General features: G+C 39.3%; 1 protein-coding gene across 8 annotated transcripts in view; it reads right to left on the reverse strand.

Annotated features, from left to right (window-relative positions):
• Cpeb3 (cytoplasmic polyadenylation element binding protein 3) overlaps positions 1-25951 on the reverse strand; it is a 180548-nt gene that overhangs the window by 143112 nt on the left and 11485 nt on the right. For 5 of the 8 annotated variants that reach the window (XM_026397363.2, XM_077798710.1, XM_026397361.2 and 2 more), the window contains exons 1-2: positions 5797-5901; positions 2034-3046 (exon numbers count right to left, since the gene is read on the reverse strand). In XM_026397363.2, the coding sequence (XP_026253148.2) occupies positions 2034-3035 (1002 nt within the window). In that variant the 5' untranslated portion in view covers positions 3036-3046; positions 5797-5901. Of the gene's footprint in view, positions 1-2033; positions 3047-3252; positions 3353-3775; positions 3876-5796; positions 5902-25951 lie in introns of those variants that run through there. The other 3 variants (XM_077798709.1, XM_077798708.1, XM_077798707.1) reach the window with 3 other exon arrangements.

Below are 25951 nucleotides of genomic sequence, written 5' to 3' on the forward strand. Positions count from 1 at the left end.
ACTGGTAAATGGTTTGCTGAGAAACAATTGGAAATCCCCATACTACTAGTCAAGATCAGGTTTGGTGAGATTTTGTGGATTTAATTTCTTCCCAATCCCCTTTTCAGGAGATAATATAAAATTGATTATATTTAATAGCCAGCCACACGATACCAGCTACTGGGAAGGCTGAGACAGGGAGACTATTTGAGTCCTCGTGTTCAAGACCAGTTTGATTTCATCTTAAACAGCAACAACAAAAAAAAAAAAAAAAGGAAAAGAAACTGTATTCAGATTATCCTCTGAGACTGAACTTGGGTAGAGAGCATGAGAATAAAAAGAGTAATTGTTAAAATCAGTTGGCTCTGCCTACCAAATACAGCCTCCCCTGCCCTACTCCCCCCCAAAAGAAAACATAAATTCTAGAAAGCAGATTCCTCCTTTCCTCTGTTTACCAAACTAATCCTATCTTGCAGTGTCTCTTCATTTTATTAAAATAGTCCAACTTCAGAATGATGGGAAGAAATATACCTTAATATTAAAAACCCCCACTCTCGAAAGATCCCTGTGAAAATTTGGTAAGATCCTCTTCCATTAGAAACTCTCCTTTGGACGACATAGAGGTTTCATGGACTTCCTTGAAATTCCAAGAAAAATCCTTGCTTTAGCCTAGAGAGGGGTGTAATCAATAATCTTATCTCCTCCTTCATGAATGGGACCCACCCTAAACATCTGAAATGTAAAGAGCAACAAAATGAAGAGTACATAACACCTCATTTCTGTCAAATTGTCAGTTCTGTCATCTTTCAGCATGGGTCAAAGGATTTCCATTTCATTTCTCTGACCACTGAAATTGGGCCCAATCTGATCCTAGCTCCATTTCTCTTTCTTTTAAAACTGAGCCTAAAAGCCTACAAACAAATCAATTCATAAGTGAAGGGTAAGTGTCTGAGAGCATATGCCCCCAGTGAACACACACCTTCCCCCTCAGTACCCCTTTCTGACCCAAGATGTCCAGGATACTGCCAACTGCTGTGGCTGTGAACTGGATCAGAAGCAAGAACAGAAATAAGGACACTCTCCATTCAACCTTTTTGTCTGGAGCACTTCCTAGATTTTTTCATTAGCATTTAATATCAAGATACAAGACTCATTTTTCATTAAAATTGCAAGACTTTCACTTTGCTGTTTCAAATAGTGTAATTGATCTGCATTGTCTTCTTAAATAACCCAACTGGTGAAGGACACTGCAGCTTTAAATATTTCAGTGCTAGCTAGCAAATAGACTCCATTGCAATATGGCTCTGAAGGTCGTGTCCTATTGTCTCCTTTGCAAAGGAAAAAAATTCTAAATCCTTCTAGGTAACATGCGAATATTTGTCCGTAGAATTTACACTCTTCCACCTCAGTCTGGATATAGTTCTGGGTTTTATTGGAATCTCACACTCATAATTTTCCCAGCAGGGGAAATATGCCAATTGTTATTAATGATTCCCACACCACAGTGAGACATAAACACATGTGTTCACATTAGTTTAATTGAGCATATGCAACTATCTGAAATAGCACCACTAAAGAGTTGTTAACCTCTTTAAGAGTAAGGCCAGAGCGGTTTGGGTGTGGATGGCTTTCAGGCAGCACCCTGAGCCTAGATTGCATAACCTGAAATGTGTAGCCACTTAAAATGATAGGAATCTCAGCCTACTCATCCTGGGACTATGCCGGCACCTTGCCATACACTTGCAGCTTTGTCAAAGGAGGTCAAATGAGAAGCATAATCACAGTGAAAGAGAAAATAAACTAAAAGAAAAAAGGTTCTTTTCTACTCCAACAGGCACATACACAATTCCCGGAGCAGACACAATGTTCCCTCCACCTCATCTCCCCCAATCCCCGCTCCTGGGCAGTAGAACAGCCCCCGTTAATAGGAGGCTTTGGGGGGAGCTGGACATTGCTGCCCTTTTTAAGTAAAAACGGGTGGGGCGACTAAAAGGCAGAGAAGGAGGAAGATGAAAGGTAGGGGTAAAACGGGTGCAGGTGCACCCGAGCATTACCTGAAATGGTAACAGATTGTTACCATTATCGGTCCGGAAAGCGTTATCTTCCATCCAGGACTTGGAGGTGAGCGGAGCCGCACGAGGGAACTTGGGAGGCGCGATCACATTGCTGGAGAAGGGTTTTTTGAGCGGCGAGATGGGGTTTAGTGGGGAGGGTACCCCTACGCCCACGCCCACGCCCACGCCAACCGCTCGGCGAGGGTCCCGGCCTGCCTGCAGACCACCCCACGGGTTGGACGGTGCGCTCCAGGCGGCGTTCACGCTTTGGTGCGTGTTCCAGCTGGATGAGGCCGACGAGGCCGCTGCGGCCGCAGCGGCGGCCGCAGCGGCAGAAGACGAAGACGGCTTGCTGGTCATGATGGGCTGGTGGCCGTAAGCCGAGGCAGCGCTTCTCTGCGCGTAGGGCGCCTGGCTAGGGCTGGCGGGCGACCGGCGCTGCTGCGGGGGCTGCGCCTGGGGTGGCTGCGCCGGCTGCGCTGGCTGCGGTGCTGGCGGCGGCGGCTGCTGGTGGTGCTGGGTCTGCGCCAGGCCGATCTGCGGGGAGAAAGTGCCTCCGAAGACTGGGTTGACATGGTGCGGGAAGTTCTGGAAGAGCATGGTCCCGTTGACTGGGGTGATCCCCTGGAAGAAGCTGTCCTCCACCGCGTTCGTGGTGCCGGTGGACCAGGTGCTGCCGAACGACGGCGACAGCGACGCGCCCGGCGCGGTGGGCTCCTGCGGCGGCGGCGGCGGCTGCTGTGGGGGCTGATGGAAACTCAAGCCCGGCAGGAGCGGCGATTCCATCTGCATCTTGTCCGGGCCGTTGGGGGCCGGCGGGGCCGCGGCGGGGCTAAGGGCCGGCACTGCGCTACTGTCCTCCGGTTTGGGGGTCTCTGAGGAGAGGGGCGTGGACGGGGCTTCGGCTACGCTGGGCTCGGGCTGGGGCTGCTGCTGCTGCTGCCGCTGCTGCTGGGGCTGGGGCTGGGTTTTGCTTTTGTCCATCAGTAAATCATCCTGCATGGTTTGCGCAGCTGAAACGGGAAAAAAAGAGAGATGCGTTATTGTCAAAGTGATCCTTAATGCCCCTCGCTAAAGCGGGCGGTGTTTTACTTGAGAAAATCCAGTGCCACCGCTATTAGCCAATTGCAAGCAAATCCATAATCTCCCATTTAACAGGTCGGGCTGGGGAGAGGGAACACAAGCAAGGTCTCTAAAAACACTGTGAGAGCGTCTTCACCCTTTCTGATGTCTTGGTTCCTTTTCTGTATTAGTGAGAGATGTGCTTATAAGACAGAAAGACAGCAATTTCGCCACGTCTCTTTTCCCTTTACCGGAACTCAGAGCGTTCACCCTGCAATGAGAAACTGATTCTGGTTCCTGTTTTTTCCCAAGCACCACCCTCCCCCAGTTATTTGCATACGTCAATAAATACTGCTGCGTCCTTCAGCAAGGTTAAAAAGACACCACACACACGACCCTTTCTTCCCCCTTCCTCAGCTCGAGCACTTTAAAGAAAACGGCCGTCTTAAACCTCTTGATTAACAAACTGCTTTCTTGCCTCGATAATTGTTTCATTTAGCTACAGCGAACCAGCACGAGGGAGGAAATCCTTGGCATTTGTTAGAAGGACTCAGCTGCACAATCATTCTCTGGCCTCGCAGTAGCGGCAGCTACTCCATTTTGTTGGGAGACATTTTATAAAAATAATATATATACACACATATATATTATATCACCGCTTTTAAAAAGGTGAAACCTACTGAAACGTTTGGAAGTGCTTGCTTCTTGTTACTCTAAGGATTATGGTTTTTCTGCTTAATCTCCAATTTTCTTGTTTCCAATTCTGCCGCACAAGAGGATTTCCTGGCTTCTCAGTGCTTCAGGTCTCAACAGGAGCCTGAGAATTTCTCTGCAGAGTGGAGAAATGCTTCTAGTTGGATTTGAGGTCAGAGAGAGAGGGAGAGAGCATGGGGAGGCGCGGGGGGGGGGGGGGAGGGCGACTGTGAGATGGACTGGGGGCGGGGCTTTAAAAATCCGTCTGAGATTTAAGTAGACAGTCAAGATAATTCTGGGTTGCTAGATTTCATTTTTGAATCCTCCTGCTGCCTCCTTGGTCACAAGATTGGCAAATTTAGAATCTATTCTCTTATCTCTAGTATTAGCAGTGGAAGACTATGGTTTGATGACCCTGAATTACCATATGCTAGCAAAAGTGTTAAAAATAGAGGAGTACAAAGTCCCAAATTCTCATACATTGTAATTATAGTGCATTGCCACCACTGCTTCATTTAGCCATATAAGGAGTGTATGGTATTTTCCATTTCGAATAGAATTATATTCACCTCTGTCATACAGCCTGTTTTCTTATTCAAGGATGAAAATAGTAATTGCTCAAAATCAAGAGATTTCCATACATGTAGTTACCATTGAGTTAGCTTGTTCCTTGAATGTTAATTACTTTAAATATACAAATATTACAGGGATGAGACTGTGCAAACAAATATTTTGAAATGTTAAAGGAGCATATGACCAAACATATCATTATTTTTAGATGATGATTCAGTACAATTGCAACAAAGTTATTAATATATTTAATATAGTTACTTAATTAACATGTACTGGAGAACATCTTTCTTAGGACATTTGTAAAAGGGCATTTTGATACACATAGAAGCTGCCTTTGGATATCCTAATGACTAATAACCACTATAAAATGGAGATATTATTACTCAACTATTAAGTAAAAGATGTCCAACTGAGAAATTACATTAAAAGTAGCTCCACTATTTTATTAAAGACATCAAAAATGCTTAATTGGTATTTCATGTCAAAGTTTCATACACAAAAAAGTGGGCAAAAGCAAATGCTTCACAGCCACCTGATTCTTCTTTCTACTTCTAAATCCCTGCTTCTCCCCTTCCCCTAAAAAGAATCCCAATCAATATACCATACATCACATTTTGCCAGATAATACCAAAAAAACCTACTTAAAATTGCTTTTATGTTCCTCACTTCTCTTGGTCTAAAATAATGGTTTTGATCAGTGTTGTAAAATACAACACAAAGAGGCAAGTGAACCTTAGATTCAGACAGCACAAAGTTCTATCACTGCCAAAGAAGATGGTCATAGAAGGAGACATTTTCATACTTGGTTTAAACAATGCTGCAGTAAATCATTATAATTCTGGTTTTTGAGCTGCTTCCAGTGAGCTAGAACTGCCTTTATTATAGCCATATCATCATATGGCTGAAATACACATTGATTATAGTTTCAATATCATCCAGCTTTTCTGGATCCAATGCTTTTTGTTAATACCTTCAGTTTAAACTACATGCTATCGATGAAAAAATTAATGCTGTATTATAGCAAAAAAAAAAGGCAAAGAAGTAAACTGGAATAAAAATATTTCATAATGGCTGTAATTAATATTAATATACTCATTGAATTTTTGAAATGTTATACCAGGAACACATTTCTCAACACTCCTTAAAGATAAAAATTTCACTTTCTGCATAAATTCACTCTGTCAAGGTCAAGACCCACCTTTAATAAATAAGACCCTTTAAACAAAAGGTAGATTAAGATGAAATTTACAAAGTTAACATGCAATGTCTCTCAATAACTGCCTGTATAGTTTGTTTGATTTGGAGTTTATTTTGCTTATTTACAGCAAAGTCTGAGAAATAGATACCTCCTTCCCCTCCCCCACCACACACACAATAGATCGGCTTTTACATGCATTAACCCAATTTCAAGTAACAAATTTGTAGTAGCAGTTACCTTTGAGTGTCCAGTTTTTAAGGATCGATAAAATTTTAAAGTATACGGTATTTATTTTCTTCTTTCAGGTTGATTATGTGACCGCTCTGGCAAAAGCACTTTGACAACTGTAAGAAGAGAGGGCATGCGCACACAGGGAACTGTGGGGGCTGAAGTCCTTCACAAGGTACTCTGCCTGACTTCAGCACGTTCAGCCAGGAAAGGAAGAAGCCTCTAAAATACAGATTGCAAGGGAAAGAGGTTGTTCCCGGATTACATATATCCTCCTAGCCAATCTAAATCATGAGTTGTTGAAATGAAGAGGAAGAAAAATAAACTGGTTTATCAACTTGATTTAGGAATCGAGGTTAAAAGAGAAACTGGATTGTAGGATTCAAAATAAATATACCCAGCAGAGCTACCTTAAATGGTATTAGAATATTAATGACTGGGTAGCCAGCAATAGGCACCCTACCAGAGTAAAAGAGATTGGGGTGAGGAGGAATAAACAAGGGTGTGGGGGATGGGGAATGGTGAATACTTAAAATCTAATCATATTTAAAGGAAACATTTTTAATATAGAATGAAAAGCATCTTAATACAAAATGTGATATTAACCTCAGAGGTCAGGTAAAAATAGGTTTTAATAACAAATTTTTGACATCCACCAAAATTTCTTTTGAATTTTCAAGGCAGGCACCACTTATTTTAAGATTTTACATAATGTGCTCTAAATCAACTCAACTCCTTATTTTTACTTGTCAAAATGAAAGCTTACCTTGCATTATTCATACAATGATTAATCAAATAAAATTCAACACTTTCATACTAAAATAATATTTGTTGAAATATTAATAACTTGGCATGATTAGTATTTCACTTCATAGGATAGTGACTTCTTTATTCAGTACAAAAAGTAGGTAGTTTCTGTTAAAAATTTTTGGTATTTTTTTGTATTTTAACCTCATGATTCTAAGGCTGAAATCTCACAATATATTAACATCAATTGTTATAATCTATAGCTTATAAGAGCAATAGTTCAACAGCTGATTTGCTCATATAGGCAGAAGATAATATTTCTTGTGGAATCTGGTTTAGTGCCATTCACCCAAGGGGTGCAGAGTAAATGTCAGCTGATGACTATGCTGATTGAACATGGAGCTGAAAATGTTAAACATCATTTTAACTGTCTTAATTTTTTATTTTCCTTCTTCACTAGTTAGAACTCAAGTATTACCACAGACCACTAATTTGCCCCATTTAGTAGTCTTTGCCTCTAATATTTTTCTTTCCTGTTTGTTTGTTTTGGTACTGGGAACTGAACCCAGGGGTGCTTTACCACTGAGCTACAGCCTAAGACCTTTTTTTTTAAAAAAAAAAAAATTCCAGTTTTTTTTTTTGCTTCCCACCTATGTGACCTTCGGAAAATCACCTAATCACCTCCTGAGCGATACATGCCTTGGTTTCTTCATCTGTAAAATGGGGCAAAATATTACTTTCAAGCATTGTTTGAAGAAATTAAATGAGATAAAGGCCTTCGAACATAACTGTTTCATTCTTGCCCTAAACCCTGCCACTGGTCCCAGCAGCTTCCTGCACCTGGGTCACCTTGGCACCTGTATTCAGGGTCTTGGTGTGTTGATCCCCCCAATCATTTATTTATTTATTTATTTATTTATTTATTTATTTATTTATTTATTTATTTATTTATTATTTTGAGACAGGGTTTCACTAAGGCACTTAGGGATTTGTTAAATTGCTGAGGGTGTCCTCAAACTTGTGATTCTACCGTCTCAGCCTCCTGAGCTGCTAGGATTACAGGCCAGTTCCACTCTATCACTGTGGGGGGCGGGAGGGGGGGAACCTAACAAATCAAAGAAGAATCATTCTGAATGAATGTGCCAAAAGCTCTGTGTAAAATAACTAAACGCTTACTTATTACTGCTGTGACCATAATTTATAAGCTTATATTTCCCTTTTTTTTTTGTTTCTCTTCCTCTGTCTTCCTAAAGAAGTGTCACCTGTAAATGTATGTGGCACATGCCTGTAATCCCAGAGACTGGGAAGGCTGAGATAGGAGGCTCACAATGCCAATGTCAGCAACTTAATGAGACCTCCAACAATTCTGCAAGAACCCTGTCTCAAATAAAAGGGCTGAGATGTAGCTCAGTGGTAAAATGCCCCTGGGTTCAATCCCCTCCACCACCATGAGGAAGAAGGAAGAAGGAAGGGAGGGAGGGAGGAAGGAAGGAAGGGAGGGAGGGAGGGAGGGAGGGGGGAAGGGGGTAAGGAAGGAAGGGAGGGAAGGAGGGGGGAAGGGGGGGAGGAAGGAAGGAAAGACATCCCCTCCTCACTTGTAACAGGGAACAGAGGTGACACCTAGAATCCCAGTGATCCCACAGGCTGAGGGAGGATGATCACCGGCCTCAGCAATTTAGCAATTTAGCAAGACCCTGTCTCAAAATTTTAAAAATAAATTAAAAGAGCTGGTGGTGTAGTTCAGTGGTAGAACAATGCCCTGGGTTCAATTCCCAGCGGGGAGAGGGGGATCCTCACTTTTTTTTTAATATTTATTTTTCAATTGTAGTTGGACACAATATCTTTATTTATTTTTTTTTAAGAGAGAGTGAGAGAGGAGAGAGAGAGAGAGAGAATTTTTAATATTTATTTTTTAGTTCTCAGCAGACACAACATCTTTGTTGGTATGTGGTGCTGAGGATCGAACCCGGGCCGCACGCATGCCAGGCGAGCGTGCTACCGCTTGAGCAACATCCCCAGCCCAAGAAACATGTTTTTAACATTATTTGAAATTAATATGTCAATACTGTATCAGTAAAGCAGAAATTTGTAAGTTATTCAGATGTGCTTGAAATGGTTTACTTGAACCTCTATTAATCCACCTGAACCCAAGTGCTGGTCTACTAATAATGCATGCAATGGAGAAAGATAAGCTTTGGTCCTAACCCTTGTTAAATGATAAATAATTAGCACTGCCCATACTTAATGAAGTTTTTATTGTATATGAAAATGAACTAATCTCTGTTCTTCCTTTCCTAAAATAAGCACCCTAATTTAAAATTAAAATTAAAAGAAAGAAGATAATTCCAACATATATACCAAAGTATGAATACAAACCAAGAAAACAAATTAGGGAGGGACCTTCAACAAAGACAAAAGCCCTTCTCTACTGAAATCCTGATTTTTATCTACCCAAGAAGGAGGAACTTTCTAAAAAATAAATTTTGTGTGTGTATGTGTGTGGTACCAAGACTGAACCCAAGGGTGTTCTACCACTGAGCTATGTGCCAAGCCATTTTTGTTTTGAGACAGGGTCTCGATGAATTGTCAATGCTAGCCTTAACTTGCAATCCTCATGCCTCAACCTCTCAAGTTGTTAGGATTACAGGAATGTGTTGCCATGCCTGCTCACTTTCTGAAATTGTTTTCAGGTCACATAACTTAATTATAAAACCCTTTTGAGCAGTGATTAAAGTCTGCAAGGCACAGCGGCACATGCCTGTAATCACAGCAGCTCAGGAGGCTGAGACAGGAGGATCTCGAGTTCAAAGCCAGCCTCAGCAAAAGCAAGATGCTAAACAACTCAGTGAAACCCTAAGTCTAAATAAAATACAAAATAGGCTGGGGATGTGGCTCAGTGGTTGAGTGCCTGTGAGTTCAATCCCCAGTACCAAAAAAAAAAAAAAGTTTGTAAAATAATTTGCAGAGTTAACTCACCAAGATATATATAGGCCAAACACATCTTTCTGGGCTTCCTTCCTTCTTCTTCCTTCCCTACTTATACCCTTAGCACAGAGCTTATAAGTCTAGGTAGTTGGTGATTGCTCTATATATGCTTTTTGTTTTGTTGTGTTTTGTTTTGAGGCAAGAGCTCATTATGTTGCTCAAGCTGACCTATAACTCCTGAACTCTAGCAATCCTCCCAAATCACTTTGAATACAGGTGTGTGCTATCATAAATGCTTGCTGATATGCATAAAAGGATAAATAGATATAGTTTTTTATTATCTAAAACAACCAAAGTTTGAGTATTAAATCATACTTCACTTAGAAGAACATTCTTCCATCAATTGTAAGAATGGATATGAAAGGGAGTGACATAAAAGAGGAAAACATTTTGGCCTTTATGATATTCAGTAGTATGCAGATCATCTTATTATCACAATGAAATAACATTAATTAAACTAAATGAATGGGGAACTTTGTTCCAATCCAAGACTTATAATCTAATAAAAACACACACCCCACACCCCTTCAGAAACTGCTTCTCCAAGGTGGCACTCTGAGCTAAGTCCAATGGATGTTTTGTCTTTCTTGACCTTGTAGCAACATTGATATAACTGACCACACTCTCTGAATACACTCCTTTTCCTTTGCCTCCTTCATGTTGTCCTTTCTTGCTTTTCTTACATTTGGGATTGCACAGGGGCTCACCTCTGTCTTCTTTGCTAACTGACTTTATTTTATTTAGCTTTATCATTATCATCATCATCAGTATCATGGTACTGAGCATTGAATCCATGGCCTTTTACCACTGAGCTACATTCTCTAAGTTGTTTGCTATTGATGTTTTGAGACAGATTCACTAATTTGGTAAGGCTGGCCCAGAACTTGTGATTCTCCTGCCTCAACCTCCCCAGTAACTGGGATTACAGGCATATGTCACCACATCTTGCTATTTTTTTAAACCTATTTATTTTGCAGTGCTAGGGATTGAACCCAGGAACACTCTACCACCAAGCCACATCCCCAGATTTTTTTTTTTAAAGACAGGGTCTTGCTAAATTACTCAGGCTGGCCTCCTTGTTATCCCCTCCTGCCCCAGCTTCCCAAGTAACTATGATCACAGGCATGGGCCACTGTACCAAGATTTGCTGACTTTTAATACTGAGTTTCTTGGGAGTCCATTCTTGGCCCTCTTTTCTCATCTCACCCTATGTGAGTGGTTTTTCCAACTGTAAGAAAGGATCAAGCCTTTTGGGGTGTCTGGGGTGGGAGGGACTGGATATAGAACTTAGAAGGGCTGGCTCTACTAAGTTACATCCTCAGCCCTCTTTATTTTTTAGTTTTATTGTTTTGGTACTGGGGATCTAACCAGGGCCACTTTACCACTGAGCTACATCCCCAGCCCTTTTTACTTGTTATTTTGAGCTGGTCTCACTAAATTACTGAGACTGGCCTTGAACTTGGAATCCTCCTGCTTCAGCCTCCTGTGTTATTGGAATTATAGGTGTATGCCACCACGCCTGGCCTCTTTTTATTTTTTGAGATGAGGTCTCACTTGCAATACTCCTGCCTCAACCTCCCCAGTCACTATTATAGGTGTGTACACCATGTGTAGCTTCTTTTGATGGCTATGTTCCCAATACCTATCTTTGTTTCTAGCACATGATAAAAATATATTTAGTTTGCAAAGAAGACAGAGGTGAGCCCCTGTGCAATCCCAAATATAAGAAAACCAAGAAAATTTATATAAATTTATATAATTCAAATAAATAAATATTTGAATTAAATTTCTATTTATATGTAAATGGCCAAGAATGCCAGGAAAGCCAGATGTAGTGGCATACGCCTGTAATCCCAGCAGCTCAGGAGGCTGAAGCAGGAGGATTACAAGTTCAAGGCCAGCCTCGGCAACTTAGGGAGGCCCTAAGCATCTTACAGAGATCCTATCTCAAAATAAAAAATAAAAGGGGCTGGGGATGTGGCTCAGTAGTTAAGTAACCCCAGGTTCAATCACCCCTGGTGTCCCCGCCCCCAAAAAAAGGGGAAAAAAAAGAAAGCCAAGGAATTTGGGTGGCAAACAAACAACAACAAATCTCTAGCATACTTACATCACCAGAGATCAAGAACTATTATAAAGCTATAGTAATTAGACTGTACGGTTAGTCATATAAGGATAAGCACATGGACAAATGAAACAAAATTAAAAGTCCATAAACAGATCTATATATGAATAGTCACTAAAACTATGAAAGCAGTAACACTGCAGTAATGAAAGGACAGTCTTTTCAATAAAGGATATAAGGGTATTAGATCAACTGAGAATCCATATGGAAAAAAGAGAACTTTACCCTTATAATACCATACACAAAAATCAATCCTAGATGGATTATAAGTCTAAATGGAAAAGGTAAATAATATAGCCTTTAAAAGATAACACAGGAATTTATCTTTATGACATTAGGACAAGCAACAGTTTTTCTTCCTTTTAAGTTTTGGTTATTTTGTTTTATTTACTTATTTATGGTGGGGATTGAATTTAGGGCCTCACACAAGCCAAATACACATGCTAAATACACATTCTGAACTAACCTCCAGCTCCAACAATTTCTTAAACAGATCACAAAAGCAATAACCATAAATGAAAACATTAATAAACTGGACTAATTGCAAATATCTACCAAAAGATATAATTAAAGTGAATCAATGCTGCATGAGGTGGTATGTGCCTGTAACCCCTGAGACTTGGGAGGCTAAGGCAGGAGGATAAGAAGTTTGAGGCCATCTTCAGCAATTTAGCAAGGTCTTAAGCAACTTAGCAAGACCATGTATCAAAAGAAAAGAAATAAAAATTTAAAGGACGGAATGTAGCTCTGTGGCTCTGATGATGCCCTTGGAATCAATGCCCAATACCAAAACAGAAAAAAAAAGTATAGAATAAAAAATAACGGAAATGGGAGAAAAATATATGAAATATGTCTCCATATTTTTTCAATCAGACTTGTAACCAAAATATAAAGAATTCCTACAGAGTAATAAATAAAGAGCAGACACTCCTGAGGCTGGGGATGTAGCTGAGAAGTAAAGCACTTGTCTAGCCTATGAGAGGCTCTGGGCTCATTCCCTAGTACCACAAAACAAAACAAACAAACAAAAAGAGAAGACATCCCTGCCAGTATGGTAGCATACATCTGTAATCCCAGCAACTCAGGAGACTGAGGCAGGAGGATTGCAAATTCAAGGTCAGCCTAGGCAATTTAGTGAGATTCTGACTTGCAATGAAAAGTAAAGAGGGTTGGGGATATACCTTAGTGGTAGAGCACCTCTGAATTCAATCCCCATACTACCAAAACACACACACACACACACACACACACACACACACACAAATAGACATCCCAAAGAAAAATGAATGAGAGGCTTCAACAAAAAATACTTAAATGACAAAAATGCATATGAAAAATGTGTTCTGACTTATCATCAAAGAAAGGCAAAATAAAATCAGAATTTTTTTTTCAGGGAAAGGTGATTGGCAGGGGAGATAAAAGGAGAAAATAAAATGGGACTTATGGGACTCTGGTGATACACTTTCTTAAATTATGTTCACTTCAAAAATTCAAAAAACCGGACAGTCTACTACTGCCCCTTCTATGAAGCTTCCCCTAGGTTGTCCTAATTCTACATACTCTCCCTAGGCAATTCATGGACCCCACTATTTGTCTCCAAGTCAAATCTTTTTGCTAAACTGCAAACCACTATTGAACTAACAACTTCTCTGTCTGGGGATCCTACAATAATTCTCCCACAAATGTGCTTATTCCATTATTTTTGGCTGACTTATCCTATTTAATGGAATCACCATCAAACTAATCACTCAGGTTAGGAATCTGGACATGATTCTGTACTTCCCATTCTGCACCAAAAGACAAATCTAACTGATCACTAACTTGTTAATATTGCGTTCCCTCCTCATCACTCACAGTCAGTATAATACTGCCCCTGAACTATGGACGTAATTTAATATCTCTCATCTAGTACCCTTCCAAACACTTGTGCCTTCCGGTTTTGCCATGATAAGCTCTTCCTAAAATCTTTAATGACTTGATTCTCTTTCTCAAAGAATACAATATAAACTTAATTCTTCTACTATTCGTCCCGGCTATAACAAATTCCTACAGTTTTCTGGAAGAACCATGCTATTCTACCATCATGCCTCTGAACATGAAATACCTCTTTATCTCTTTTTTTAAGATAGCTTTTTTTTAAATTGTCAGTGGACACAATACCTTTATTTTATTTATTTTATTGTCGTGCTAAGGATCGAACCCAGTGCCTCACACATGCTAGGAAAGCACTCTACCACTGAGCTACAACCTCTACCCAATACCCTTCTATCTCTTGAAAACTACTACTATTCACTCATTGGAACCCAGTACAAACATCTGTTCTTCCAAGTTTCCCTGACCATATAAGCAGAATTACCCATTCTCTCCTTCATAGACCTCTACAATACACACATATCTCTAATATTCTTCATATTCAAGTGTAATAATATGTTTACATGTCTGCCTTTCCTAAAATAGCTCTGGGGTTGAGACAGTTACCATTATAAACTAGGCACTGGGTCTGAAACAGAGATGCTGAATAACAATTTATTGACGGGGGGGGGGGGGGATATAGCTCAGTGATAGAGTGCTTGCCTAGCATGCATGAAGCCTGGGTTCAATCTCCAACACTGCAAAAAAGGGGGAAAAAAATTGCCCAGCATGGTGACAAGGCCTATAATCCCAGTGAGGCTAGCCTCAGCAACTTAGTGAGACCCTGTCTGAAAATAAAGACTGAGGATGTCTCAGTAGTACAGCATCCCTGGGTTTTATCCCCAGTACTAAAAAAATGACAAAAAAAAAAAAAAGAACCTGAGTTTATATGTTTCACATATTTTTGTTCATCTTTCTTTTTAAATTTTTATTTTATTCTTTCATTTTTAGAGGTACTGAGCTTAAACCCAGGGCCTCACCATATGCTAGTCAAGTGCTCTATCACTGAGCTGCACCCCTAGCCCTTGGCTGTATTCATTTTGAATCTCAAAAATGATAAGTATATTATATATTTTTATGTAAAGGACTTTGTTGTTTTGTACTGGGAATTGAACCCAGGGACGCTTAACCATTGAGCCACATCCTTAGCCCCTTTTATTTTTTTATTTTGAGACAGGGTTGCCTGGCTAAATTGCTGAGGCTGGCTTGTGATCTTCCTGACTCAGCCTCCCAAAGTGCTGGGATTACAGACTTGCATCACCATGCCTGGCTTATATAAAGATTTTGTGTGTCAAAAATTGTGATGGGGCTGAGGGTATAAGTCAGTAATAAAGTTATTGCCTAACACACACAAAGCACAGGTTTGATCCCCAGAATCACCCCCTCCCAACATACACACACATACAATTCACCAACATCTAAATTTGTACTCTTAAGTAAAAGAGTGCCCATGCTATTTTTTTTTAATTATCTTGGTTCCCATCATGAAACTTCAATGATAACAATTGGCAAATTTCTTTCTTCTAAGGAACATAAATATGTTTCTGAATTTCTGATGGTAGCACCATCACAGACTGAGCATAGGATTTTTCTGTTGTAAATCTGCATATGTTACTCATATTTAACATAAGTTTTTTAGTTGCAAATACTACTTGAGAAATCTATTTTGTGAGATGTGTTTTGGGTGTTTTTTGTTTGTTTGTTTTGGCACTGGGAATTAAATCCAGGGGCACTTAACCACAGGGTCACATCCCCAGCTCTTATTTATTTATGAAAAAGGGCCTTGCTAAGTTTTGAGGGTCTGGCTAAATTGCTAAGGTTGGCCTTGAATTTACAATCCTCCTACCTCAATCTCCACCATCACTGGTATTATAGGTATACCCAGCTAAATATTTCATTTTAAATGCTGTTCAAAAGCTGTCCTCACAGGGGCTGGGGTTGTGGCTCAGCGGTAGAGCGCATGCCTAGCATGTTCGAGGCCCGGGTTCTATCCTCAGTACCACATTAAAGTAAATAAATAAAATAAAGGTATTGTGTCCAACTACAACTAAAAAATAAATATTAAAAAAAAAAGCTATCCTCACAAAACTGGAATCAGGTGCTGGCAGCCTTAGAGCTATCAACTTTCACAATTTTAGTTTCTATTCCAAAAGTTTTAGCTGTAACTTTGAGCATTTTCTTATGAGCTCTCCAACTGTCTGATGGACATTCACATGTACAAGTTTCATCATATCATTCACATTGCTTATGGGACAAAATTCAAACACTTAACTCTAGTTATTTAGAGCACCTTCAGTAAATCTTAACAACCTGTGTTCCCAGATAGCATTATCTCCACTTCTTCAAGAAAACTGGTCTACTCATAGCCTGAACCTTGGGATGTTACAGACCCCAGATGAAGTGCATCCTAAATGCTATTTATCCTAATCTCTTTCTTCAGAGCCTAGCATCTATTTATACTTCATATTTATTACTTTGTATTTATTACTTTGTATTTACCTTTTCTTGTATAAGTATGTCAATCCCCAAATATAACTATCCTTCTTAAGGGCAAGCATTATAATTTACTTATTTTCTTATTTAGGGTCAGGTAGAGTATATTGCCTAGGACTTAGTAATGATAGCAGCTAAGATTTATGGCACATATAATGTGTACTAGATATAATCCTCAGTACTTTCCACATAGTAATTCACTTAATCAATGCAATAAACCTATGGGGCAAATACTGTTCTTGTCCCGAATAGAAGACGACAATGAAAACTTGGGTGATTTGCCCACCCACAGTCACAAAACTAGTATAACTAGGGCTTAATTTCAGGTTTGACTCTAATGCTGTTTTAATTAGTGACACATATAAGTTGGTCCTCTTCTCCTATTTGATCCATAAAGCCCTGGAAACAACTTGGGCTTCAGAGATATGGAGAGGGCAAATTGTGGTTTAGCAACTTGTCTTCCATTGACACAAAGCTTTTATGTAATGACCTTTGCCTGATAATCAAAGATAAGCTTTAAATTCCACCTGTGGGCAAGATCCAGTTACATACCACTTAAAAGCAGTAGACTATCCTCAAGAAGATGATTCATGGGCTGGGGTTGTGGCTCAGTGGTAGAGTGCTTGCCTCCACATGTGAGGCTGGGTTCAATTCTCAGTGCCACATAAAATAAATAAATAAAATAAAGGTATTAAAAAAAAAAAAAAAGATGATTCATCAGGCTAGGCATGGTGCCAAGTGGTGGATGCCTATAATACCAGCAGCTTTGGAGACTAGGCAGGAGGATCATGAGTTCAAAGCCAGGCTCAGCAACTTAGCTAGCAAGGCCCTAAGCAAAATAAAAAATTTTTAAAAAAAGGGCTGGGGATGTGTCTCAATGATTAAGCATCCCTGGGTTCAATCCCCAGGACCAAAAAAAAAAAAAAAAAAATGACTCATCAAAAGAATTGATTTCAGTTATTGTAGATTCAGAGAGTAAGGCTAGTACATGCCAGAAGTAAAGGAGGAAACCTTTCTTTGCCAGAAGGCCTGCTCTAACAACCAGCAGTTAATAGGTTCTACACAGGCTGATGAGTCATAGGCATCATCAGAACAAAGGGAAGGGCAATGTCCCTGTGTTTACCCTGGTAGCCTTTGGATTCTTGTATCTCAAATCAAGTAGTGTTTGTGAGTTATCAGTACTTTACCTTCACAACCTTCACAGATGGAATTAGATTTTACCAAACTCCTTCACTTTTATTATCTGATTCGATGTTAACAACCTGCACAGTGAATAGATTACTAGTAGAGACAGGCCCCTCATCTTCACTTTTCACAGATTACATAATGCATCAGCACCAGAAGGGTAGCCAAGAAGGAGAGTAGAGACTGAAATGTAGCCAAAGCTTTTCTCACCAAGCTCATGAACCTTACTACAGAGCTACATCTGACTGAAAAAAAGAGGCAGTTCTTCCAAATTTCTAGAAAGGGAATATATGAACAGGTGATAGCACTGAGGATGACTACTAGGATCCCTGACAGTAGAAATTTAGGTTCAGAATGAGTGTAGCTCAGTGGTAATGCCTTCCATAGCATAAATTCTAATAAGTTCCACCACTTATTAGCTGGATGGTCCTGAGTGATAACAATTACAAATATTAAATTAAACTCATACAACTTTCCATGACACATACTTTGTTTATGTGATGAACCCTAAGAGATCTATACCTTCATTATTCCCATTTCTCAGATGAAGACACAGAAGCTAAAGTAAAGGAACTTTCTCTAAGTTACAAACTGACTCTAAAACCCGTTTTCAGTTTCTCAGTTTTGTTTTGTCTGGAATAAAATGGAGACAATACACAACAGTGGCACTACCTAAACAATCAAATTATATTCATGTGTACAAAAACATATTTAGTGAACTGTAATGCAATGAAGGTCAATGTATGAAATCCAAAGTAAATATGCACATGCAGATGGTCTGGCCTAGAAATTCTATACTTAGTCTCCACTTATCTGGAGTCAAATGAGTTGTGCTAAACACATCCTCTTTAGAGAAACAGATCATGCTATCCAGATATTTCTTATCCTTCCTCTTTCTATACTGTTTCCCAATTATGAAAATAGACATATCCTTAAACTGCTATAAGATGCAGATTTGTTGTTGCTATAATCGATGTTTGGCAGTGCTGGGGATCAAACCCAGAGCTTTGTGCATGCTAGGCAAGCACTCTATCACTGAGCCACATCCCCAGCCCTTTTGTTGAGTATTTGCTTTAAATTTTTGTGTACTGACAAAATATCTTTTTTAAATATTTTTTAAGTTGTAGATGGACACAATACCTTAATTTTCTTTATTTATTTTTATGTGGTGCTGAGGATTGAACCCAGTGCCTCACATGTGGTAGGCAAGCACTCTACCTCAGAACTACAACCCCAGCCCCCTGAGAGAATATTTTCATCATCTGGTAATGATATTATACTGACTAGGATTCTCTGATCACTTTGTGTAGGTTTCTAGATGAGAATTTTTCATGCCTTATCAACAAATTCTCCAATACTAACAGAACTATTATTCTTCTCATTTTTCAGATAAAGAAACCCAGGCTTATACATGTTAAATAATTGCCAAAGGTGACATAATTATAACTAATGGATAAATAAGTTCTCATCTACCTTGGCTCCAAAGCTTAACTCTTTTCCCTCACCTACTCTCACACCCAGGAACAATTCACAGAATTAACACCAGTGTCTACATCTTCCTTACAATAAGGCTTCTGACTGCCTCTAGCTGTTCCTTTTGTGACTGTATTTTTTCCAAACCAATAGTTAAGCCAGGTCAGGCATGGTGGCACATGCCTGTAGACCCAGGGACTCAGGAGACTGAGGCAGGATGATTGCAAGCTAAAGATCAGCCTCAGAAACTTAGACCCTGTCTCAAAATAAAAAATAAAACAGGTAGAGGACATGGCTCCGTGGTTCAATCCTGGTGCCAAAAAAAGAAAAAAAAAAAAAAAAAGGTAAACCAGGCAGTAGTGGCGGTGCATTCCTGTAATCCCAACAATTTAAAAGGCTGAGGCAGGAAGATTGCAAGTTCAAGGCCAGCCTTAGCAATTTAGCAAGGCCTTAAGCAACTCAGTGAGACCCTTTCTCAAAAAATAAAAAGGGCTGGGATGTAGCTCTGTAGTAAAGCACCCCCAGGTTCAACTCCCAATACCAAAAATGTTGAAGCATATGGTCTTAAAATTTAAAACAATTAAACCCCTGAAAAATCTAAGACCTGTGGTTTTGAGGCTTTTATACCTTTCCTGCCTCAGATCTGAGCACCTTAAAACAAGCCCTATTCATACTGTTCTTACTTCTCTCTTTTTTGGGGGGTGTGGCAAGGGGCACTGGGATTGAACCCATGGGCACTTAACCACCAAGCCACATCTCCAGACCTTTTTATTTTTTGAGACAGAGTCTTGCTAAATTGCTTAGGGCCTCAATAAATTGTTGAGGCCACCCCTGTAATCCCAGTGGCTTGGGAGGCTGAGATTGATAGGAGAATCCTGAGTTCAAAACCAGCTCAGCAACTTAACCAGGCCCTGAGCAATTTATGAGACCCTGTCTCAAAATTTAAAAAGTAAAATAAAAGGGTTTGGGATGTGGCTCAATGGTAAAGCACTAAAGCACCAGTGAGTTCAATCCCTGGCAAATAATAATAATAATAGAATTGCTGGGGCTGACCTCAAATTTGCAATCCTCCTGACTCACCCTCCCAAGTCACTGGGATTATAGGTGTACATCCTGTGCCTGGTTTAGCTATTCTTTTGAGACCAAGACTGCCTCTTCTTAGTATTTCAGATTCAAATCTATCTCCCAGAGGCTTCCACCCAAAAGCCTCAGAGCCTCTTAGAAACAAAGATCTATCAATTAGTCTTATCATTCTGCAAAATTCCTCTCTCAAAAGATGAAAGAAAAGTTTTTTCTTTTCTTCCTTTTTTTTTTTTTTTTCTATTTTAAAATAGAAACCCTTAAGGCATCCCTTGGAAACATCCAACTTTAAACATTCTTGGCCACTACCAGAGAAAAAGAGGAGGAAAAAGAGAAGTTTATTTGTTCTCTTAAGTGAAAGGTTTTGTTTTGTATCTCCTTTCGTAGAGTGGCTCCTTTCTAAAATCATTGCAGTTTCCATTATAAGTCTTTCCAGAGAGAATAAGAGCAACAACAACAACAACAAAGCACAAGCTCTAAAGTTCATATGCAGAAACAAGCTGCAAATGCATTCATTCAACACATTTATTGAATGTCTACTGTGTGATATAGTCCAATGCTCACTATTCCTCCTACCTTCCATATACCCACATAATCAATAACACTCAAAATTACCTGTAATCTCAGCTATTTGGGAGGCTGAGGCAGGAGTATTTCAAGTTCAAGGCCAGTTTCAGCAATTTAGCAAACCCTCAGCAACTTAGTGAGACCCTATCTCAAAATAAAAAATTTTAAAAGGGCTGGAGATGTGACTCAGTGGTAAAGTACCCCTGGGCTCAATCTCCATTGAGAGGTAGAGAGATGGGTTGGGGGAAGGAAGGAAAGGGGGAGAGAGAAGGGAAGAGGAGGAGGAAGGAAGGGAAGGGAAGGAGGAAGGAAGGCAAGGAGCAAGAGAGAGTGGTGGGGGGAGGGAGGAAGGGAGGGGCAAGCAGACAGATTAGAGATGCAGCTCAGTGGGACAGTGCCCCTGGGTTCAATCCCCAGCACCCAAAAGAGAGACAGAGAATACTCAAAAGTACTAAGACAAGATTTTCCTGCAAGGAGGGGAAGAGTAAAGAAAAGGATGGTTGTTGAAGAAAATATTAGATAGATATAGGTGCTACAAAGAATAAAAGGTGATGTGACTGAGAGAATATAATAGGGTATTTAGAGTAAATGATCATAAAAGGCCTCCTTGAAGAGGCTAGCTCAGTAGTATAGCCCAATAGTGGAGTGTTTCCCAAACATGTACAAGGTCCTGGGTTCAATCTCCAGCACCATTTTAAAAAAAAAAAAAAAAAAAAGCAGCAGCCTTAGAGGCAAAGTTAGCAGCCTCTTCTATACAGTCACATAGTAAATATTTTAGGCTTTGCAAGACACATAAGGTCTCTTGTTACATATTCATTTCTGCTCTTGTTGTTCTTATATTACAACCCTGTAAAATGTAAAAAGCCTTCTTAATTCCCTGGCACTATAAAAATAGGTCTCCAGCAAAATCTGACCTCTGCCTTAGTTTACAAAACCCTGCTTCAGAGAAACTTTTAATCGACTGCAGCTAGAGAGCAAGTGAGCAAGGGGGAAAACAATACAAGATGAGACAGGAGCTTGAGCACAGGGTGGAAATCTTTTAGGCTATTAAGATTTTTTACTTTTTTCCTAAATGAGAAGGGAATCCCCTGGAGAATTTTAAGAAGGGGCAATGACATGACCGGATTTATGCTTTAAAAGATCACACAGAGTGTGAAGAACAGACTGTGATGGGGCTCAGAGTGGAAACAGAGATAGTAGATTAGGAAGGTGGTTATTATTATCATCTAGGCAAGAGAAGGCAAGGGTGGTGGGATAGAGAAGGAAAAAAAGTGATCAAAAAGTGAACACCTTTAGTGAAAGCTGTATTTACCGCTAAGGAACAAGATCATGGAAAGATTCTTGAAATATTACTTTAAAATCCAAATAGCTGTAAAAAGAACTGAGGCTGAACTATAAATAGCATAAATTTGATTCACAGGAAAATCTTGATTAGCTGAATTTTTAGCAATATTTTGACATGTTTGATTTATAGATATTTGACTTTCAGGAGGAGGATTTTTTTTTACCCTCTCACTTTCTAGTGAAATGATTCTCTCCCTTCAATGGAGGGAAATGGTTATTTCCCTCCTTTCACCTAATGCATGATAAAACATTCAAAATGTATTCCTCTCATTTCAGACTGTGCTACAGTCAACCAAAATATAACTGTTTGCCTTTTAAAATCTGAGAAACTTCTAACTTCCCTTGGCAACACCTTTCTCTCAAAAGTTTTCAGCATGAGGAAGTTATAAACTTAGGTCTCAAACCATCTATACTCATTTTGTTTTGTCTTTAATCAAAATATTGCCAAGAATTTTTGAAAGTTCATCAAGTATCTTTAATTTGGGCACTTTTTAATATATTTGTTAAGACTTTAAAAGTTTGAAAAAAGAAACAAAAAACACACAAAGAAGTTGCAATGATGCAAACCTTCAGGGGTAGGAAGAGTAAATTGAGAGTTTCATAAGTTGAGTCCTTTAGAAACACTCTGAGACCAAGATTTGCATTGCAGGTGATTTACTGGGGAAGGCTAAATTAATCAGGAAGACTTGATTAGTAAAAGAAAGATACCCTAATGTGGTTGCAAATGAGTCCTCAGTTGATCCTGTGATAAGTTCTGGAACTAGAATGTTTTCAAACCTCAGATCTGTTTTCAAATGAGGTAAGGTCTTTGTACCCTGCAACATCTAGTCACTGGCTGATGGACTGGGAGCAAAACCTCAGGTGAGGCAATACTCTACATACTAAGGTAATGCCCAGGGTGGGGAAAAACAAAAACAAAAACAGAGGGGGAAATGTTGAGGGTGTAACTCAGTGGTAGAGGAATGTTTAGCATGCACAAGTTCAATCTCAGCATTAAAAAAAAAAAAAAGTTTCATGCATTAACATCTAAAGTCCCAGCAACTGAGGGACAGGTACATCAGCCAGAAGAGGTGAGAATTGGGAACACCACAGTATCTGCTATGGAGGATTACTCAGGTATTCTCATAACCAGTTTTTACTGTTTAATGTTTATCATGATAAGAGCATTTTACCGACATGTATTTTTGTTAAAACACTATAGTATTTTAGTACAAATATGCTAATTACCATGCTAATTAATACTAAACACTAATTTATGGATCTGTGCCATAGTGTTTGACTTTCATTCAAGAGGCCCTGGGCCTCTTCAGTACTGCAAAACAAACATTTTCACCATGGAATATATTATTTTACTGTGGGTACATAGTATTTTCTTATTAAAAGTAGAGTTTTCATGTTCAAATATTTGGAAACATATTTCTTTTAAATACTGCTAGAAAAGTGACTAATAACATACAAAGAAGTTCCAGTCTCTATCCAGGTGGTGATTAAACTTGAGTCTTTTTTTTAAAAGAGAGCCAGTCTCACTATGTTGCCCAGATTGGCCTTGAATTCTTGGGCTCAAGTGATCCTCCTGCCTCAGTCTCCTGAGTAACTAACTAGGATACAAGCATTTGTCACCAAAAGCAGCAATGCTTTTTTTTTTTTTTTTTTTTTTTTTGGTACTGGGGATTGAACTCAGGGGTGCTTTCCCACTTAGCCACATTCCCAGCCCTTTTATTTTTAATCTAGAGACAGGGTCTTGCTAAGTTGCTCAAGGCCTTGCTAAATTGCTGAAGCTGGCGTTGAACTCATGATCCTCCCGCCTCAACCTCCCAAACTGCTAGGATTATAGGCATGTGCCACTGTGCCTGGCCCTTATCACTTTGGAAGAGCACTGGCAAATATTTGGTAGAATGTTCCTCAATTTTGGTTTACTTGATGTCTCCTCCTGATCAAATTCAGGTCATTTTTGGCAATAACACCACAGAAGTAACGTATCATTTTTATTTCATTACATCAGAAGAAACATGATATAGATTTGTGGTGATTTAACTTTAATCACTTGATTAAGATAGTGTCTGCCAGACCCAGCTATGCAGGAGGCAGGAGATTGCACCTTCAAGGACAGTCTCAGTAACTTAGTTAAGCCCTAAGCAACTTAGCATGACACTGTCTCAAAATAAAAAGGGCTGAGGATATAGCTCAGTGGCAAAGTGCCCCGGGGCTTAATCCCCAGTATCACCACCACCACCACCACCACCACCATCATCATCATCATCATCATAATGTGTGTATATAGCATCTACCAGATTTCTGCATCATCATCATAATGTGTGTATATAGCATCTACCAGATTTCTGCATCATAAAACAGTTATTTTTTGCATCTTAGAAATCTTGGGGGAGCTACATGATTACTACATAAATACTGTTTCTTAACATTCACCCACTAATTTTAGCATCCTTTAATGATTCTTACTTGCATCATTATTCCTGTGGTGTTTACAAATGTTGCTTTTCTATTATTATCAACCCTTCTATATTAGTTGGATCACTATTATAAAGATGAATTTTTCCTTCTTCCCTGACTTATCATTCTTGTCAGTATAGACTCATGGATTCATACCTATTCTATATCTTATAATCCATTACTATTATCATTTATTTTGTTACTCAAAATGTCCCTGATTTGCACCAGGCCCAGAGGCACACTCCTGCAATCCAGTGACTTAGGAGGCTGAGACTAGAGAACCACAAGATCAAGACCAGCCTCAGCAATTTATCAAGATCTTGTCTCAAAAAAAATAATAATAATAAATTAAAAGAACCAGGGATGCAGATCAGTGGTAAAGCACCCCTGGGCTCAGTTTCCAATATCAAAAACAAACAAAACCCATTATCCCTGATTTGGCCATTGGAGTCCCTATAAATTGGCTATTAGTCCTTTCAATGTAGCCCCATTGTTCTTATTTATTTATTTTTATTTTTTTTAGTTGTAGTTGGACACAATACCTTTATTCCATTCATTTATTTTTATGTGGCGCTGAGGATTGAACCCAGGACCCTGCGCGCGTGCTAGGCAAGTGCTCTACTGATGAGCCATAATCCCAGCCACCACCACCCTCCCACCCATTGATCTTTGAACAGTTTCCTTTCTGGATTCAAAGATGTTCCAGGTTTAGATACTTTTCCTGCCACAATCTGAAAATCAGCAATTCTTCCAAAGAGCCTTGTTTCCCTCTATTGGAGATAGTACTAATTGTATTCATTGGTTCTGAATGCCTTATACCTTTCATAAGAATTAGAAAGTATATGTATACACAAATATGTGTGCATCTATATATCTGTATCTATAAACTCACAAGCTTGTACTGTAATACTTCCAATTCCTATCAACACCACAGGGTTCATTCTAGCCTTAGAAATCAATCAATCTCAATACCTATCTATCTCTCTATGCGCCCCCACCCCCAGCTACAATATTCCCAACCCTCTCTCTCTTTTTTTAACTCGCCAAATATTTATTGAACACCCTCCATGGGCCAGGCTCTGTACTAGGCATTAGAGATACAGTAGCAAACAAAACAGATATGTCTCATTCCTGCCTTCATGAAGTTTAGATTCTAAAAGGCAAATTCATGGATTATTTCTTTTTTTCTCTAAAATTGTTAAATTTATGCTTTCAACTACTATACCAGAATTTAAATAGGTCACATAAGATTTTAAGCAGGCAAGTAACTTACCACAATTTCAGCTGTAGGGTCCCAGATTAGATATTACACCATCATAAAAGCCTAAAATTTCCAGGACTGGGATTGTGGCTCAGTGGTAGAGTGCTCACCTAGCATGCATGAGGCACTGGGTTCGATCCTCAGCACCACACAGAAATAAAATAAAGATATTGGGCTAGGGATGTGCTCAAGTGGTAGCGGTCTCGCCTGGCATGCATGTGGCCCATGTTCGATCCTCAGCACCACATACAAAGAAAGATGTTGTGTCCGCTGAAAAACTAAAAAATAAATATTAAAATTCTCTCTCTCTCTCTCTCTCTTTAAAAAAATAAAATAAAATAAAATTTTTAAAAAGATACTGTGTCCACCTAAACTAAAAAATAAATTTTTAAAAAAGCCTATAACTCCCTAAGTAGGGGGAAACTATTTCTGTTAAATATATAAACTCCCAATAAGGTGTGTCTTGGCCTATCAGTTTATTTTATATATATATATATATATATATATATATATATATATATATATATTCTTTCTTCTATCAATCC

Source organism: Urocitellus parryii, chromosome 5 (assembly GCF_045843805.1).
Source record: "Urocitellus parryii isolate mUroPar1 chromosome 5, mUroPar1.hap1, whole genome shotgun sequence".
Classification (NCBI taxonomy): Eukaryota; Metazoa; Chordata; class Mammalia; order Rodentia; family Sciuridae; genus Urocitellus; species Urocitellus parryii.